Raw genomic sequence first — 17842 nt, forward strand, 5'->3', positions numbered from 1 at the left:
CCAAAGAGATCAAAGAAAAGGGAAAAGGATCCACATGTACAAAAATATTTATAGCAGCTCTTTCTGTGATGGCAAGGAATTGGAAATTGAGAGGATGCCTATCAATTGGGGAACAAATTGTGGTATGTGAATGTAATGGAATACTATTGTGCTATAAGAAATGATGAACAGGCTGACTTCAGAAAAATCTGGAAAGACTTGTTTGGACTGACATTGAGTGAAGTGAGCAGAACCACAAAAACATTGTACACAGTAACAGCCACATTGTGCGATGACTAATATTGATAAACTTAACCCTTCCCAGCAATACAAAGATCTAAGACATCTCCAAAGGCCTTGTGATAGAAAATGCTATCCACACCCAGAGAAAGAACTATGGAATTTGAATGCAGATTGAAGCATAGTATTTGCTCTTTTTTTCTCTTCTGGTTTGTTTTGTTTCCTCTTTCTGGTGGTTCCTCTTATTGGTTCTAATTCTTACCTACAATATCATTAATGTGAAAATGTGTTTAATAGGAATGTATATGTAGAGCTTATATCAGATTGTGCACCATCTTGGGGAGGAAGATGGGGAGGGAGGGGGAGAAAAAATTAAAACTCAAAAGCTTAAGGAAGTGATTGTTGAAAACTAAAAATAAATTAAAATTTTTTTAAAAAATTAAAGAAAGAAAAAGAAGAGGAAGAAGGAGGAGGAGGACAGAGAGAGGAAGAGGAAGAAGAGGAAGAACAGGAAAAAGAAGAAAGGGGGCAGGGGTGGGAAGCATGTCGGCAAAATAAATGGACCCATGATCCAAGTCAGCCAGCACATGCAGTTGTCCACACCTGTAGACCCCCACCTCTGCAGTGAAGGTGGCTTTTTTCACTTCTTCAGGCAGGGACTATTTTGTCACTCTGTCTTTACCCAGAGAGGGGAAGGAACCTGTCCAAGATCAGTCAGCAGAGTCAGGATTCAAACCCAGGTCCTCTGACTTTGATCCAACACGTTGCTTTCCCCACAATTCCTGCATGGCCTGTTGGAGACCTGGGCTCATTTCAAGTCCAGGTGCTTGCACCAACTCCCTGGGGAAGCACGAGCTTGGGGAAGTTCTGCTAATGGGCGTCTGGGGCAATTTCAGAGAAAAGGCACAAAACATTTTGCCTTTGAGAGAACAGAGAATTCAGAGGAGCCAAGTGTCAACTGGACACCTCAGGCCAGTGTGAGAGGGACCAGATGGTGCCCAGGAGGCGGCCTGCTACAGAGAAAGGCTTTACTGGAATATCCCAAGGAATGAGGAGCTCATTAGCTCACACACTTGTTTTGGTCAGTGAAGCCTTAATTAGTTGGAAATCCCCAATGGCTCAATCAACAGGCTCTTATTCAGAACCTACCCTGTGCTCTCCAAGACCCAACTCTATTTAACCAGGGACCAATAGGCCGAACATAACCAATACAATGTTTAAACAGGGCAAGTCAGTGGGTCAGCATTTATTGATTGCACCCCTTCCCCGTGTCTCTCCCTGCCCCCCAACAAAGACTGGAGAGATCAAATGAGATCCAAGCAGACACTCTTCTCAGACACACACACACACTTGCACACACTCACATTCACACACATACACTTATACACACACAGTGCATTTATATGCTCTCCTATACACATACACATACACACATTTACACAGTCACACACACACTCACCCACTTACATATACTCACACATATACACACAAGCATATATACACTCACAGACACACATACATTCACATGCATATACCTACCTACCTGCCCACTCACACTTATACACACATACATACATTCTCACACATTCATATACATACACACACACTCACACTTATACACACATACACACTTTTACACATACTCATGCACACACTGACATATACCCACCCACTCACACACATACATTCACACATTTACACACTCTCATACATATACTCACATGCATATACCCACCCACCCCACTCACACACATATACACACTCAAAGCCACATTCTTACACACATATACATCCTCATATACATTCACACTCACATATACCTACTCACCCACACTTACATACACATACACACTTTTACACATACTCATACACACACTCACATATGCCCACCCACTCGCACACATCCATTCATACATTTACACACACACACATACTCTCATACATATACCCACCCACTCCACTCATACTTACACACACATACACACATATCCACACTCTTACACACACACACATACACACACACACACACACACACACACACACACACACACACACACACACACTCTGTGCCAGGAGTTTGACTGGTCAGTCTCTTAGTCCTGGAGCTTGCTGGTGTAGACCTCGGCTTGGTCCAGAGATTGCCTCCGGTTCACAGAAGAGTAGGAAGTCTCCAAGGTTCCCTGGGCTTTTGGAACCACCTCCTGGCTGATTTGAGATTCATGCTGTGTCTCTAAGTCTGAGCTTCCCATACTCCTAAGCAAAAGAGATCAGGGGAGAGAGATAGACAAATACATAAGTAAATGGTAGCCATAACTAGGGTGGGGTAATGAGGGCTTTGTCCCAAGGTACCAAATTAAAAAGAGGGCTTGCTGATCTTTGGTGATGTGGAAGCAGCAGAATCCAACCCCTAGTTAGCAAGAAGAATTAATTAAAACAGGAAACTATCAGACTGTCGGGCCACCCTGCCTCGGGCCATTCTCCCCAAGCCCAGCCCTGAACTCCTCTCCCTTCAGGGTCCTGTGGGTGGTCCTCCCCACTCTCACTCCCCACCCTGCCCTGCTCCACTGATCTGGGCCTCCTTACTGCCCTGGCAGCTCTTTTCACACAGATAAGACATGTCTGCATTCTGGCACATGTGAGCCCCATAATAAATCCATAAGGGTGGCTGGACAGATTGTCATCTCCATGTTGTAGCCGGTAAAACCAAGGCAAATCAGTGGCAGAGCCAGCTGGAGGCTGAGGGATGTGGCCAACCCACTATCGCCTAAAGTTCAGCTGCCCCTGAAGAAAAAGCTTTTACCTTGGAGTGGAAGAGAGGGGAAGAGGTGTGAGGTGAGAGGGAATGAATGAATCTTACTCTCATCAGATTTGGCTTAAGGAGGGAACAACATACATACTCAATTGGGTATAGAAATCTATCTTACCCTACAGGAAAATAGGGGGAAAGTGGATAAGGGGGTTGGTGGTCACAGAAGGGAAGGCAGATTGGGAGGTGTGTGTGTCTGAGAAGAGTGTCTGCTTGGATCTCATTTGATCTCTCCAGGCTTTGTTGGGGGGCAGGGAGAGACACGGGGAAGGGGTGCAATCAATAAATGCTGACCCACTGACTTGCCCTGTTTAAACATTGTATTGGTTATGTTCGGCCTATTGGTCCCTGGTTAAATAGAGTTGGGTCTTGGAGAGCACAGGGTAGGTTCTGAATAAGAGCCTGTTGATTGAGCCATTGGGGATTTCCAACTAATTAAGGCTTCACTGACCAAAACAAGTGTGTGAGCTAATGAGCTCCTCATTCCTTGGGATATTCCAGTAAAGCCTTTCTCTGTAGCAGGCCGCCTCCTGGGCACCATCTGGTCCCTCTCACACTGGCCTGAACTGTCCAGTTGGACACTTTAGGGTGTATAACAGCTGTGGACAGGGCCATGTAACACAAGGGACCTAGATTATTGGTCCCTGAACTTTCCTAACTGAACATTCTTGTCACTTGAGATACTGGGGCAGAAAGGGGTCCCAGCAACCCAATGGGGCTGCACTGCTCTGCACAGGACCAGCCCTCTGACCCAGCCTGGCAAGAAAATTGCCCCAGGGAAGCCCCTCTGGCTCCAGGGTGGGTCTCATCTCCCCAAGGTACAGCTACTTACACAAAGCTGAAGATGACAGCTGCCACAAAGCCCAGTAGCAGGAAGAACACCAGGGAGCTCAGGATGGAGGTGATGACAATCATGGCCCCACTCCTCCTGCCCGGCCAAGTGTCAATCTCCAAGTATGGGGAAACTGGAAGAGGAGACACAGGGGACCTGGTCAAGCGGAGGCAGGCAGGGATGAAGGACTTTCTCAGAATGCTAGCTCAGCATTGAACAGCAATGCTCCAAGGGTCCTGGTCCAGCCAGCCATTGCCCTTCCTCTCCTGTGCCTCAGCCAAAAGGAGAGCTTGGATCACACGATCTCCAGGGGCCGTCTCAGCTCTGACAGGCTGCAATTCTGCAAAGACTGGCCTGCTGGGGCTGCTGTATCGGCAGGCTGTGCACCCCTCATCTCACCTCATCTCATCCATCTCATCCCTGATACACTGCTGTAGTAAAGATGGAGAAACCAAGGCACAGAGAGAGGCTGTCCCCATTCTCAGGCCAGAATCTTTCTACTGAACAAAAAAATAGAAAGACATTCTGTGAAACAGAGGAATTTCCAGCATTCCTGATGAAAAGACCAGAGCTGAAGAGAAAATCTGACTTTCAAATACAAGACTCAAGAGAAGCCTGAAGAAGTAAACAGGAAAGAGAAATCATAAGGGACTTATTAGAATTGAACTGTTTACATTCCTCATGAAACTTTTCTCAATATTAGGGTAGTTGGAGGGAATATATATAGACAGAGGGCACAGGTTGAATATGAAGGGATGGTATCTAAAAAATAAAATTAAGGGGTGAGAGAGGATTGTACTGGGGGAAGGAGAAAGGGAGAGGTAGAATGGGGTAAATTATCTCACATAAAAGTAAGAAAAAGCTTTTTTTTTGTGAGGCAATGGGGGTTAAGTGACTTGCCCAGGGTCACACAGATAGTGAGTGTCAAGAGTCTGAGGTCACATTTGAATTCAGGTCCTCCTGACTCCAAGGCTGGAGCTCTATCCACTGCACCACCTAGCTGCCCCTGAAGAAAAAGCTTTTTACCTTGGAGTGGAAGAGAGGGGAAGAGATGTGAGGTGAGAGGGAATGAATGAATCTTACTCTCATCAGATTTGGCTTAAGGAGGGAACAACATACATACTCAATTGGGTATAGAAATCTATCTTACCCTATAGGAAAATAGGGGGAAAGTGGATAAGGGGGTTGGTGGTCATAGAAGGGAAGGCAGATTGGGGGAGGGAATAATCAGAAACGAACACTTCTGAAGAGGAAGAGGGTCAAAGGAGAGAATAGAATAAATGGGAGGGGGGTAGGATAAAGGGAAATACAGTTCTTTTTCCATAGCATGACTGCTATGGAAGTGTCTTGCATGACTACACATAAATTACCTGTATTGAGTTGCTTGCCTTCTCAATGAGGGTGGATGGGTAGGGAGGAAGGGAGAGAATTTGGAACCCAAAGTTTTAAAAACAAATGTTAAAAATTGTTTTTATGTGCAACTGGGAAATAAGATACACAGGCAATGGAGTTTAGAAATCTATCCTGCCCAAAAGGAAAATAGAAGGGGAAGGGGAGACAGAAGGGAGGGCAGATCAGGGGAAGGGGTATTCAGAATGCAGTATCGTCTTGGGGTGGGGGAAGGGGAGAGATGGGGAGAAAATTTGGAACTCAAAATCTTGTGGAAATGAAAGTTAAAAACTAAAATAACTTTTGAAAATAGGAAGAAAGCTTTCACAAACTGTGTCTGGGATCCCCCAACCAGTGGGGTGGCTTCCCACTGGCTGCTTGCTGTGGAGCCTTGAACAGTCCCATCCTCCTCAAGTCCAAGATCTGATTTTCCCAGTGGGAGAGCTAGAAGAGGCTTGAGTCATCTCGTCCAGCCCCCTCATTTTACAGGGAGGGCAATCGAGGAGCATTTGCCCAGGGTCACCCCACTAGTCACAAGCAGGTCTCCTTCCCACCCAGAGCAGAGGGAAGGAAGATGCTCTGTGGCAGGGGTCTGCCACTCCCCAGGGCATGGTGCTTAATCACGGCTCCCTGGTCTCATCCCTCAAGTCCTCGTGACCATGTATCTCCTCTCTTCTTCTGGGCAGTGGGCACTGGGGTCTGAGCCTGGGCCCCACAGGGACCCACAGCTTCAGAGGTTCATGATATCAGCCCCCGGAGCTCCCAGCACTCGGGAGACCCGACTCCTTCTGTGCCTCACCTAGCAGGAGGTTGTTGTGGGCCACTGTAGCCATGGTTATATCACTGATGAGCCCAGAAGTCGTGGCAGAAGAGATGGAAAGGGGAGACCCAGAGGCGCAGAATCGGGGGCCTCCTCTGATACTGGCTACTGTGAAGCCTCAGGCAAGGTCCGTCCATCCCCTGGGCTTCCATGTCCTCCCTCACCTAGCTGAGGAGCTTGGACTGGGAGCCTTGAGATTTTGTCCATCTCTAGATCTAGCTTCCTATCTGCTCCAGTGATCCTCTAACCCTGAGAAGCCACATTTCAACCAATTCCCCAGGGGCCAGAGGCAGGAAGGATGCCTTCAGCCCAACACAGACCACGAGGATGGCCTCCTCACATCACCCATCACCTGAGGCCACCCTGAGCAGCAGCCCCACCTCAGCTAACAAGCACCCAGGAGAGTGACCTGAGGCCTGTGAGAAGAAAGCCTGGGGCAGAAGACCAGAAGATGGAAGAATCCAGGTTCTACCCTTTCCTTCTGGTGTCACCCCAAGGCCATCCCATACGCACTCTCAGCCTCAGGCTCCTCCTGGCACTGCCTGATACAGAAGATGATGAGGAAGGAGCTTGTCTAGACCTTAGAGAGCTATGGGAGTGGGGGTGTGCTCATCTTCACCCCATTACCTCCACTGACCCCACCCCAGGTCCTTCCTGGCACTTACTCTGATTGGTCTGAATTGGCTGCGACCAAAGGGTTTGATCCTCCACAAAACCACTCGATGTATTTACCAAGACATATTTAAACCTGAAAGAAGAAAGAACAGGTGTCCTGAAGGAGAATGGGGGCACTGACAGAAGAAGATTTGGAAGGGAGCTTAGAACAGGGAACCTCAGGACTGGGAGGGGCTTTACAGCAGGGGATGTCAGAGCTGAGAGGAGCCTGAGAACAGGGAATGTCAGAGCTGGGAGGGGCTTTAGAACAGAGGGTGGATGAAGAAATTAAAGCTATCTATAATCATATGAAAAAATGCTCTAAATCACTATTGATTAGAGAGATACAAATCAAAACAACTCTGAGGTACCACATCACACCTATCAGATTGGCCAACATGACAAAACAGGAAAATGATAAATGTTGGAGAAGATGTGGGAAAATTGGAACACTAATGTGTTGTTGGTGGAGTTGTGAAATGCTCCAACCATTTTGGAGAACAATTTGGAACTATGACCAAAGGGCTATAAAAATATGCACACCCTTTTGACCCAGCAATAGCACTTCTAGGGCTGTACCCCAAAGAGATCATATAAATTGGAAAAGGACCCACATGTACAAAAATATTCATAGCAGCTCTTTTTGTGGTGGCAAAGAATTGGAGATTAAGAGGATGCCCATCAATTGAGGAATGGCTGAACAAATTGTGGTATATGAATGTAATGGGATACTATTGTGCTATAAGAAATGATGAACAGACTGACTTCAGAAAAACCTGGAAAGACTTGTATGGACTGATACTGAGTGCAGTGAGCAGAAGCAGGAGAGCGTTGTACACAGTAACAGTCACATTATTCGATGACTGACCTTGATAGACTTATCTGTTCTTAACAATGCAAGGATCTAAGATATCCCCAAAATACTCATGATGGAAAATGCTACCCACATCCAGAGTCTGAACAATGGAGTCTGAATGCAGATGGAAGCAGACTGTTTGCTTTCCTTTTCTTTCGTTGTTTTGTTTTGATTCTTCTTTCTTGTGGTCCCTCCCATTGGTTCTAATTCTTCTTTACATCATGACTAATGGGAAATATGCTTAATATGAATACATAAATAGAGCCTATGTCAGATTGCACACCATCTAGGGGAGGGGGAAGAGGAAGGAGGGAAGAAAATTTAAAACTCAAAATCTTATGGAAGCAAATGTTGAAAACTAAAAGTTAATAAGTAAATTGCTTTAAGAAAGAAAAAGAAATACGTGGTGAATTAGATGGAATACCATCCTTGTTTTGCTTGGTCTCTGAAGGCCAAATCAGGAGAACTAGGGGGAAATTTCATGGAGACAGAGTTGGGTTTGACATAAAGAAGACAATTTGAATAAGCATAGCAGTCCTGGCATAGAGTGGCTCACCTCAGGGGGCAGTGAGGGCCTCCTTGTGGGAGGTCTTCTGCCAGAGGCTGGGAGACTATTTGCCATGAATGCTGTCAGGGGGATTCTCAGTCAGGTATGAGTTGTCCCAGGTGGCTTGAGAGGGCCTTGCAGCTCTAACATCCCATGATTCTGACTCAGGGGCTCCATGGGAAAGGGAAGCCTACCTACCTGTATTCTGTGGCCCTCACAAGAGGGGGGTTGCAGGTACCCTCGAAGTTGGGGTCCAGTAAGCAGTAGGTATTGTCTCCAACCCTGACCAGGTAGGTACTCATGATCTCAGCAATTTTGCTCATGTCCCCAACCTTGTCCAGGTTGGGCAGGTCACCACATGGGGGCAGGATGAAGGAGGCAGCCTTGTATGGTGCTGTCTGGCCCCCAGCTGTCTCCTGGAATGTGCTGTTGATTGGGAAGCTTCGGTTGTCCTTGACAGCTGCATTCCAAATGCTCCCTGAAAGGCAGAGCCCAGTGGGAGGTCCATTATTATTATCATGATCAGCACCTTCCATGTGGACAGCAGCCACCTCTGGGAGCACCACCTTGGTCCTCCCTCAGCACCAGGACTGGGAGAGCAAGACAGGCTGAGATTAATCACAGCATAAGCACCATGCGATTGCTGGCATTTATGTGGCATTTTATAAATACCCTGTGTCTTCTGCCATCTTCACACAGTCCTGCGAGGCAGGTGTGACCCCAGCCCCTGTAGAGCTTCCCCCTCCCTCCCATGCTCCCAGCAAAAAACCAGCACAGTGGAAAGAAAGCTGACTGCCTCCCACTTCTGGCACCTACTGGGCATGACCCTGGGCCAGTCATCAAATAGGTCTGGGCCTCAGTTTCCTCCACTGTAAAATGATGGGTGGACCTCTTGAAATCCTCAAAATCTAAGCCTGTGACCTATGATTCTATGAAATGGGGGCAGGCAAAGGTTATGGGAGCCATGGAGAGAGCCCTGGGCCTGGGAAGGGAAGACATATTTAAACAGCACCCACTCTGTGCCACCCACTGTGCACCCTGAGAAATAGGGGCTATCATTATCCTCGTTTTACAGTTAAGAGAGCAGCAGGTGGAGCCTTGGCCTGGCATGAGACAGAAGGGAAGATTTGTAAAGCACCTCCTATGCGCCAAGCCCTGTGCTAGATGCTTCTTACAAATATATTTTTGTTTGGTCTTTAAAACAACCCTGAGAGGTAGGTACTATCATTATTCCCATTGCACAGTAAAGGAAAGAGAGGTGAACAGAGGTCAAGTGACTTGCCTAGGGACACACAGCTAGTAAGTGTCTGAGGCAAGAGTCAAACTCAGATCTACCTGACTCTAGGCCCAGTGTTCTATCCACTGTACCACCAGCTGCCTGGGGCCAGTGAGACCCAACATCAAATCTTGCCTCAAACCCTTGTTAGCTATGGAACCCAAGTCACTTTAACTCTCTGAGCCTCTATGAGGTTGGATTTGAAGGCCTCTGAGGTCTCTCCCAGCTCTAAATCTGTGGCACTCTGGTCCTCAATAACCTGCCCAGTGTCACACAGCTAGTGAGTGTCAGAGGGGAGATCTGGATCCCAGTCTGTGCTTGAATACCTCCAAGGATGAAGAGCTCATTACCTTCTGAGGCTACCCCATGTTCACACAGCCGTGATGGTTAGGAAGGATTCCTGCTCCCCAGATCTTCCCCCACTGCTCCCTGTCCTGCTAAATGGGGCTAAGCTGAACAAGATGAATCCTTCTTGACCATGACAGCCCCTAAAACACTTAAAAGCATCTACTCTAACCCCACCTCCACGATGGATAGAAGTTGCAACAATACTAATTTTTAAGTAAGGAATTCATAACAACAGGGTCTGGGCAATGGTGGCATGGCATGCCTTGGGAGGTAGAGATCCCTGGACTGCTTTTAGAGGAGGCTAAATGATGCTTATTAGTAATAATTAGCCAGGAGCGGATGCTAGCCCAGGGAGAACCTCTGGGCCTTATCTAGATGCTCAGAGCATCTCCCCCAGGGGGAGATACCTTGGCCTCCTGAATGCCTGTCTATACCTCCTGAACCTAGCTTCCTGGGGCCTCAGAGATCCTGAACTTTGGCTATCCCATGTTTCTCTCCTTTCTTATGGGAGGAGCCTAGGCTATCCCATCCTCCTTCCCTTTCTCTTGGTCATATGCTAGACCAAGCTGGAGGTGAGTAAGCAGAAAAAGCTGACTCAGGAGACTTGGTGTGACTCAGCCGTCACCTCTCTCTGTGAACTTGTGCCCTGCTCCTCTGGTCAGTGAAGAGTTGGTAGAGTTGGTGATCTCCAAGGACCCTGGCAGCCCTGACCTCTGAGGAGCTGGGCACAAGAACTGAACTCACCGGAGTTCACCATCACGTACAGGTTGACCTGATAGGAGACGTTCTTTGGGATGGAGACATTGAACATACAAAAAGGCTTCTCCAGGGTGATGGTGGTCAAGGTGGGGTTGTTTGTGGCAAACGTGATGCTGGCCAGCTGAGGCTCCAGGTCCATTGCTGGGGAGGCAAACAGGACAGAGGGAAGATCAGATGAGCTGCGAGAGACCCCAGAAGCCAGGGAGTCCAAGCCCCTCATTTTACAGCTATGAGGCTCAGAGTGTTGAAAGTACTTGTGCAGAAATAGAGTCAGTGAATATCCAAGGCACCATCTGAACCCAAGTCTTCCCTGACCCCAAGTTTGGAGCTCTCTGACTGTAAGGGACACGTTTTCAGTTCAAGGTCCACATTCCACATTCTCAACTCCCCAACCCTCACACCAGCATTCTACAGGACAGTGGGAAGGAAGGTTAGGTTATGTATGTGTCAGAGCACATGGCTACAACAAGGATACCTTGGACAGCTCACTTGTCCTGCCAGGCCCTCAGTCTTCTGCTCTCAGACCCACTAGGTGTTCCTCCCTCCCTCACTCGGGCCCTTGCCCTCTCTGAGGCTCCCCAGCCTGTCACCCCGGCTTTGGGTGGAGAGGGGGTGCTCACTTACCCAGGCTCAGGGGCAGCCAGCCCAGAGCCAGCATAGCCCACAGGGGACACATGGCCGCACTCCTGGGGAGAGTCGGGCAGAGTGCGGATGGGATGGAGTAGGATGGAGTAACTGGGCTTGGCTCCTGCTCCTTCACCCTGGAGGCCCTGGAGACCTAGAGCTTGCCCCGCCCCCGCCCAAACCTGGCCAATCGTCACCCTTGTCTGCTTTGCAGACCGTCCCACTCCTGCTCACCTAGTGAGAAGGGACTGGAGGAAAGGCGACCTGAACCGATATTTCTTGTCTCTCTGCCCCGCCCCCCATGTGTCTCCTCTGCTTATCAGGACACCATGATGGTGATCTTGTACTTAGATGGTCAGTGTTCAGGCATTCCTGGGGGTGAAAGCCCGACCGACGCCCTTCTCTAAGAGCCGGGATTTCTGGGTGGGATCAGTTTCCCCAACTCTATTCTGCCTCCCCTTCTCCCACTCACACAGCCACACCGGACCCACATCAATTCTCCCCTGGACTGTGGCAACAGCCTCATCACTGCCTCCTTGCCTGCAATGCCTCCCCTCTCTGATCCATCCCTCACACAGCTGCCAAGGGGATGTGGACATCTCCCTCAACAGGAGCTCCCTGAAGACAGGAACAGTGTCACTTGTCTTGGCACCACCCCTAGACCCAGAACAGTGCCTGGCACAAAGTAGACACTCTTGATTAAGGCCCTGTCCTGCTCAAGGACCTGCAAAAGCTGCTTAGCATCCCCGGTCCTGAGCTTGGCCTTGGAGGCCTTCACAAGCTGGCCCACACCTACCATTCTAGGGTTATTGCACTGCTCTCACTCTGCCATCCAGTCATTGTCCTTCTCCTCCTGCCCTCACGCTCCTGGCTTCCCTCAAGGCTCTGCTCATATTCTTTCCCCTAGAGGAAACCTTCTCCTGTTCCCCCAGTTAGGTGTCCAGGCTCCTTCTCTCCTCAAATGACCATACCAAGGCTTCTCTGCCTCCAATAACTGGTCAGCTCCTGAAGGCAGAGATTGTTTGATTTTGTTTTCTGTTCTGTCTTGGTCCCCAGCTCTAGCTAGCACTGGGCCTACTGGAGACATAATGCTTATTGGATGAGATTAGATGTTCTGAGGCCCCTCCCAGTCCTGACATCCCCTGTTCTGAGGCCTCTCCCAGCTCTGCCATCCCTTGTTCTAAAGTTCCTTCTGGCTCTTTACCTTCTGCTTTCCCAAATATGGACAGAATTTTTTAAAAAACTCAAAATAATAGCCAACAGCTTTCCAGAAATTGCCCTCATCCCAGACTCAAATGTATAAGCAACCTTTTACCTGCAAAGTTCTAGCATGCCTCTTGCAATATCTCTGGGGTCTGAGCCCAGGCCAGCCCTGAGACTGGTGATGAATTGACTTCTTTTAGTTCTGGTGAAAATAGGGCCCCTGTGCAGGTTTTGAGATTTGTCCCTATCCCTGGGGTGGTGTAAACCAAAACATTCAATAATTAGTCAGCATTGAGGGGATTTCCCATGGAAAGGCCCTCTGAGGTTCTCCAGTCCAAGCCCTTGTTTTAGAGGAAACAGGCTATGAGAGGGGACTTTAGGAGGGATTTGAACCTGGAACTTCTGCTTCTTTTCCTCCACTGTCTCTAGTCTACTAATAAACACCTACTGTGTGCAGGATGGGAGGCTCTGGCCATGCAAAGGCAGCTTTCTCTTTCTCCTTTTCCACAGCAATCCTGCCCACCCCAGGCACATTCCAGGCTTCATGATTCTATGAAAGGGGGTCTGAGTCCTTTGGTTACTGGCCTGGGGAAGCCAAGTCAGCCAGTTAATACACGTTTCTTTAGCACTTACAATGTGCCAGGCACTGTGCCAAGCACATGGCATACAAAGGCAAAAACCCTGTCCTTCCTCACACAGAGCTTGCAGTCTAGTAAGGGAGAGAGCAGGCTAGCATCTGGGCATATGCAAAAGGTAGCAGCGTGAATGGCAGAGAATGGGGGAGGGGTATCGACTAGTAAGTTGTGGGGGAAGGGAGGGGGGGTGACAGGACACCCTCAGGCCCCTGTGGGAGTGCCTGGTCCATGCATTCACACGCAAATCTAAAGAAGCAAAGACTCTTGATCCATCTTCAGACGTGTGCTCTGATATGTAAGGCTGCCTGCCTCAGTGGTGCCCCCTGCAGGGAGTGATGGGAGGTGGGGAGAGACCATAGTCCATCCTGTGACCTCTCCCACAGCAGGGCTGGCTAATGATGCCTGTGATCCTATGGCAGGAGCCAGACCGTCAGGCCTGGTAGAGAATGCCAGAGCTTAGAGGAACCCTGGACATCACCCCTCTCATTTCAGATGATGATGCTGAGGCTTGGCACTCACACAAGGATGTCCTGCCCTGGGCAGGGGCTGGGCTGGCATCCTTTCCACCCTTCAGGGCAGCTTTTGCTGGATGCAGGCAGTCAGAAAACCCAGGCTCTCACATTGCAGTGACATTTATGGGCTTAGGCAGTTGGGCAACCCCAGACCTGTCTGGCTGTCTCTGGAATGAAGACCTGAGTTATTAGAAATTAATTCCTTCTTATTGACTGGGTCTGTCAGCTCACATGACCCACACCACAGAGCCACAAACGACAGCAGCTGTAGACCTCCTAGTCTGTCGGGGTCTGTATAAGGTCCTATTCAAAAAAATCACAGTCACATGGACAAGATGGGAAGGATGAAACTGTGATGAGGGCGGGGCCCAAGCCAAGATCTTCACCCTTTGCCTCAAAGGGAATCTGACTCACAGGCCCCAGACCCTCATCTCCCTTTGAAAGCCTTAGCTTTACCTTTTAATCTTATTCAGATGCGTCCTAAAAGCCTTAGGCTCCCTCTTGTCTATAGGCCCCAGAAAGGCCTTCCTTTATCTCCTTTTGAAAGTCCTAGCCCCACCTTGATTTTGTGCATATGCCTTTCAAACTTCTGCCTTCCTGTTCCTCCATTATCTATTCCCATTGTCTATTCAATCTTGCCGACCTCCCCAATTAGAATTATTACCTACACCCTTTACCCAACCCCCTTCTCTGGCCACCCAAAGTTACTTTAGTATTTAAGATCCACCTTGGCCCTCATTCAGAGGCTGAGAATCTCATGTTTAAAAGGCTGAGAACCTGTCATGCCCGCTCATCCTTACGGGTGTCACCTGGCCTATATGTTTTACCACCAATAAACTTTTCCTCTGGCTGAAGATTTGAGTGGAATTCTTTCAGACAGGGCCTGGTACTGCGATCTTGGGGTCCCAGCACTCCAAAACCCCTAGACCTCTTCAACTGGATAACCAGTCTTGTGAAAAAGATCTGGGGTCATAATGGACCACAGGCTCAATGTGAGTCAGAAGTGTGACATGGCAGTCTTCCCAATGTGATTTTATACAGAAAGTATAATCTGAGTAGATCCCCTCCTCCATGTGATTTTAGAGAGAAGGTCATGGTCCTCGTATCATCTGAATAGGTCAGCTCTGCCCCTCCCCCAGTCCTGTCCTTGCTGCTGGGGTCCCAGGTTCAGAATGACAAACAAGTGTTTCCTGAGGACGGTGATAACCAACAGGTAAGGGGCCAGAAGCTGGGAACAATAAGTCTGAAGAAGAGAAGGCTCTGTCTGGGAGAAGCATGAGAGCTGCATTCAGGGATCTGAAGGGTTGTCATGGGAAGCAGTGATGAGCCATGTCCTGCTGGGCCCCAGAGGGAAGATCAATGGAAACACCTGGTGGAAGGGAGAGGCAGAGGCAGAGTTGGGGTTGACAGAAGCAAAAACTTCCCCAAGTGGAACATGGGCCTAGGGAAACAATGAGCTCCCTTCACCGGCACTGACAGACGACTTGGCACAGGTCTGAGAGAGGCTTGGGCACAGGTGGGATGAGGTGCCCTCAAAGGCCCCTCCTAGCTCTGAGGCTGTGTGGGGGGGGGGCTGTGGGGGTGTGGATCTCCTTTTTTTAACCACAGACATTTCTGGAAAGACCCACCTACCCCCCCCCCACTGAGCCTTCCTTTGTAACACAGAAAAACAATTAAGCCAAAATAGCCTCCACCTCTCCATTGAGGTTTTCATTCCTCCATGTGAATGCTCTGATGTTTTCTTCCTTCCTTAAAACAAGAGCAGCCCTTCAACTTGACCCCTAGGAAGGACAGAGATCTACCCTGGGGCCAGAGGAGCGAGCCTCCAGACGCCCAGGTAGGTGGTCCAAGAAGCCTGGGGCTGCTTTGACTCTCCCTTCTCCCTCACAGCCCACACCTGGCCTGGGGTGACGGCTTCATTTCAAGTCTATACCCTCCCTCAATCCACCCCACCCTGTGTACACCCTTCCAATTCTGCTAATTCATGTTTTCTTCAGAGTTGTCATTTGTCCTGGGTTCCCGAAGAGGCCCACTGATATCATGGGGTGATGTCTGGACTTACTTGTGAATTGGAGTTTAGTGAGGCAGAGCTGTGAAAAGTCATCAGCCTCACTCACTCCTCCAGAATCATCAGAGTCCATTGTTGAGACAAAAGTCAAGACGACTGGCGATGGCCGGGTTGCAATGGGAGACCTTGGCCTTTCTGAATAAAGGATTTCCCAGGTGTCTGTGAGAGGCAACACCCATTCTATAACTAAGGGCTAGATAAGAATTGCAACAAAAGATGGCCTAGTTTACCATTACAAAGGTGTCACTCTGGGAGGGGAGGACCCTAGAATTTCTGCCCTTACAGAAAATTGCTATTTATACTCGCTCTAAGTCATCCAAATCTAAACAATGAGCCACTGTGGCTGGAGGCTATTATCAGCCATTCAATGAAAGCCAGAGTGATTTGGGTTTAAGGCTAGTCAAGCAGCTCCATTTGAAACACAATAGGCTTTTTAAAAGCCTGTTTTTTCAGAGCTGTATTTTAAGAAATCACATGTGAAAACTACACTGGACAAAAACTGTCCCAGCTTTTTACAACTAAATAAACAAAATTTAAAATTTATATTAAAAAAGCTAGCTTCCAAACACCAACATCTTTCAAAGTGTAACTGACCAAGACCTATATTCCTATGTACAGAGAACTTATATGTAAGGATATGGTGCCCTAAGTGGAGAAGGGGACCACATGTGGTGAGGGAAGAGGGAGAAGGAGGAGTAGGAAAAAGGAAGAAGGGGGAAGGAGGGGGAGGAAGAAGAAATAGCAGCGTTCTCTAACTTCTCGAATGGGCAGGTCGGGTCCCCAGAGGGCAGCTACTCACACTCTAGAGATACCTCTCAGAGACTGTGCTGCTCCTACGGAAGGTCCTCGGGTGCCCAATGCAGCCATTTTTTATCAAAGGTGTCTGCTCAGACAACATGGTAAAGTCAGTCAATGCAAAACATTCTCCTAAGAACCTGGTTCACTCCTTCCCACAAACACACCCAGCCCCCATGAGAGGAGTGAGCTTAGCCCTTGAGAGCAGTGAGGCTCACCTTGAGAAATGTGTGTGATGAGGTTTGACGCCCATCCCCTGCCTTTGGTGGAGAGCCCTTTGCTTTGTGTGTGCCTTGTTTGGGTTCTCCCATTGGAGCAGAAGCCCCTTGAGGGCAGGGACATTTTTCCTTTCTTTGTAGCCCCTTTGCTTGGCATGGTGCCTGACACACAGTAGGTGCTCAATAAATGCTTGCTGATTGGCTCACTGGTTGGTGCCAGGGCTCCCTTCTTCCTCACTCATGTGCCTTGAGCTGCAGTGACTGATGGACTGATGCAGAAGCACAAACAGCTGGAGGCTGTCCCCTTGCAAGGCACCTCTCTTCCTCCCCACCCCCACTGCTGGGTGTTGTTATGGGCCAGGCTCCAGGGGTGGAAGACAAAAGGAAGCAGTCCCTGCCCTCCGAGAGCTTACATTCTCTGGATGGAGACAGCAGGCACATGTTCCTCTGATGTTGCACCCTTCCTCCCTCTCATTGTCTGGTCCATAGCTCCTGCTCTCCAGGAATTTACAATCTGCCATCATGGGGACCTATGACTGGCTCCATTTTATAAAAGAGCAAACTGAGGCTCAGGGGGGAAGGAAAGACAGGCCCTAAACTTTCCCTGTGGCTTATGCCATCTGCCATTGTGGATGGAAACTGAAGAAGTGGAACAGGTGGCTTTGAAGTCAGAGGCCCTGGGTTCAGATCCTGCTTGTGACAATGTTATGGGTATGAGTGAAGCCCTTCCTCCCTCCCTTCTTCCTTCCCTTCTTTCCTCCTTCCCTTCTCCCTTCCTTCCTTCTTCTCTCCCTCCCTTCTTCCTCCCTCCCTTCTTCCTCCCTCCCTCCTTCCTTCCCTCCTTTCTTCCTTCCTCCCTTCTTCCTCCCTTCTTCCCTCCCTCCCTTCTTCCTTCTTTCCTCTGTCAGGTGAGGGGTTTGGTCCCTCTGCCTCCTATCAATGGTCCTGAAGGTCTGGCTGGGCCCACCTTGAAGTAACAGCTCAAAGGCTTGTTTCTAGACACCTTCATTTTTCAGCCAATGCACTGTCCATTCAAGTGAGGTGCTAGATGATCAGGGAGAAATCACAACTTGTAATCCACTGGCAGGCCCGGGTCCATTCTCATTAGGTCAAATGTCCCAGGAACCAGCCGATCGACCAAAAGGCTCTTTCTGGCAAAAATCCACTTGCTGTAGCAGGGATGGGCTTATCTATTCTCCAGATCAATCTGGGTGACTCGGTGGTGGTGTGTTTCTGTGTCAGGGGAGGCCCAGACAGGTAGGACCAGGTGCCTCGGAGGAC

At 49.0% G+C, this 17842-nt stretch overlaps 1 protein-coding gene across 1 annotated transcript; it reads right to left on the bottom strand.

Annotated features, from left to right (window-relative positions):
• Positions 1 to 1450: 1450 nt before the first annotated feature.
• UPK3A (uroplakin 3A) lies at positions 1451 to 11252 on the bottom strand. Its single transcript, XM_020977467.2, has 6 exons — positions 11131 to 11252; positions 10492 to 10647; positions 8322 to 8601; positions 6732 to 6814; positions 3858 to 3990; positions 1451 to 2472 (listed from the first exon to the last, which is right to left on the bottom strand). Exons 1-6 carry the CDS (start codon positions 11180 to 11182, stop codon positions 2313 to 2315), a joined length of 864 nt encoding a protein of 287 aa, XP_020833126.1. The 5' UTR covers positions 11183 to 11252; the 3' UTR covers positions 1451 to 2312.
• Between the last annotated feature and the right edge of the window lie 6590 nt (positions 11253 to 17842).

This window comes from Phascolarctos cinereus, unplaced genomic scaffold, assembly GCF_003287225.1.
Source record: "Phascolarctos cinereus isolate Bilbo 61053 unplaced genomic scaffold, phaCin_HiC Scaffold_1;HRSCAF=81, whole genome shotgun sequence".
NCBI classification, from domain to species: Eukaryota; Metazoa; Chordata; class Mammalia; order Diprotodontia; family Phascolarctidae; genus Phascolarctos; species Phascolarctos cinereus.

Bases quoted from the DNA above. Each gene is read 5' to 3' on its own strand.
- UPK3A (XM_020977467.2), bottom strand. From the start codon at position 11,182: ATGTGTCCCCTGTGGGCTATGCTGGCTCTGGGCTGGCTGCCCCTGAGC. The intron at 8,602-10,491 runs GTGAGTTCAGTT...TCTGCCTTTCAG, and splicing joins GTACGTGATGGTGAACTCCG to GGAGCATTTGGAATGCAGCT. The intron at 3,991-6,731 runs GTAAGTGCCAGG...CTCCTCTTCCAG, and splicing joins GCCAATTCAGACCAATCAGA to TTTCCCCATACTTGGAGATT.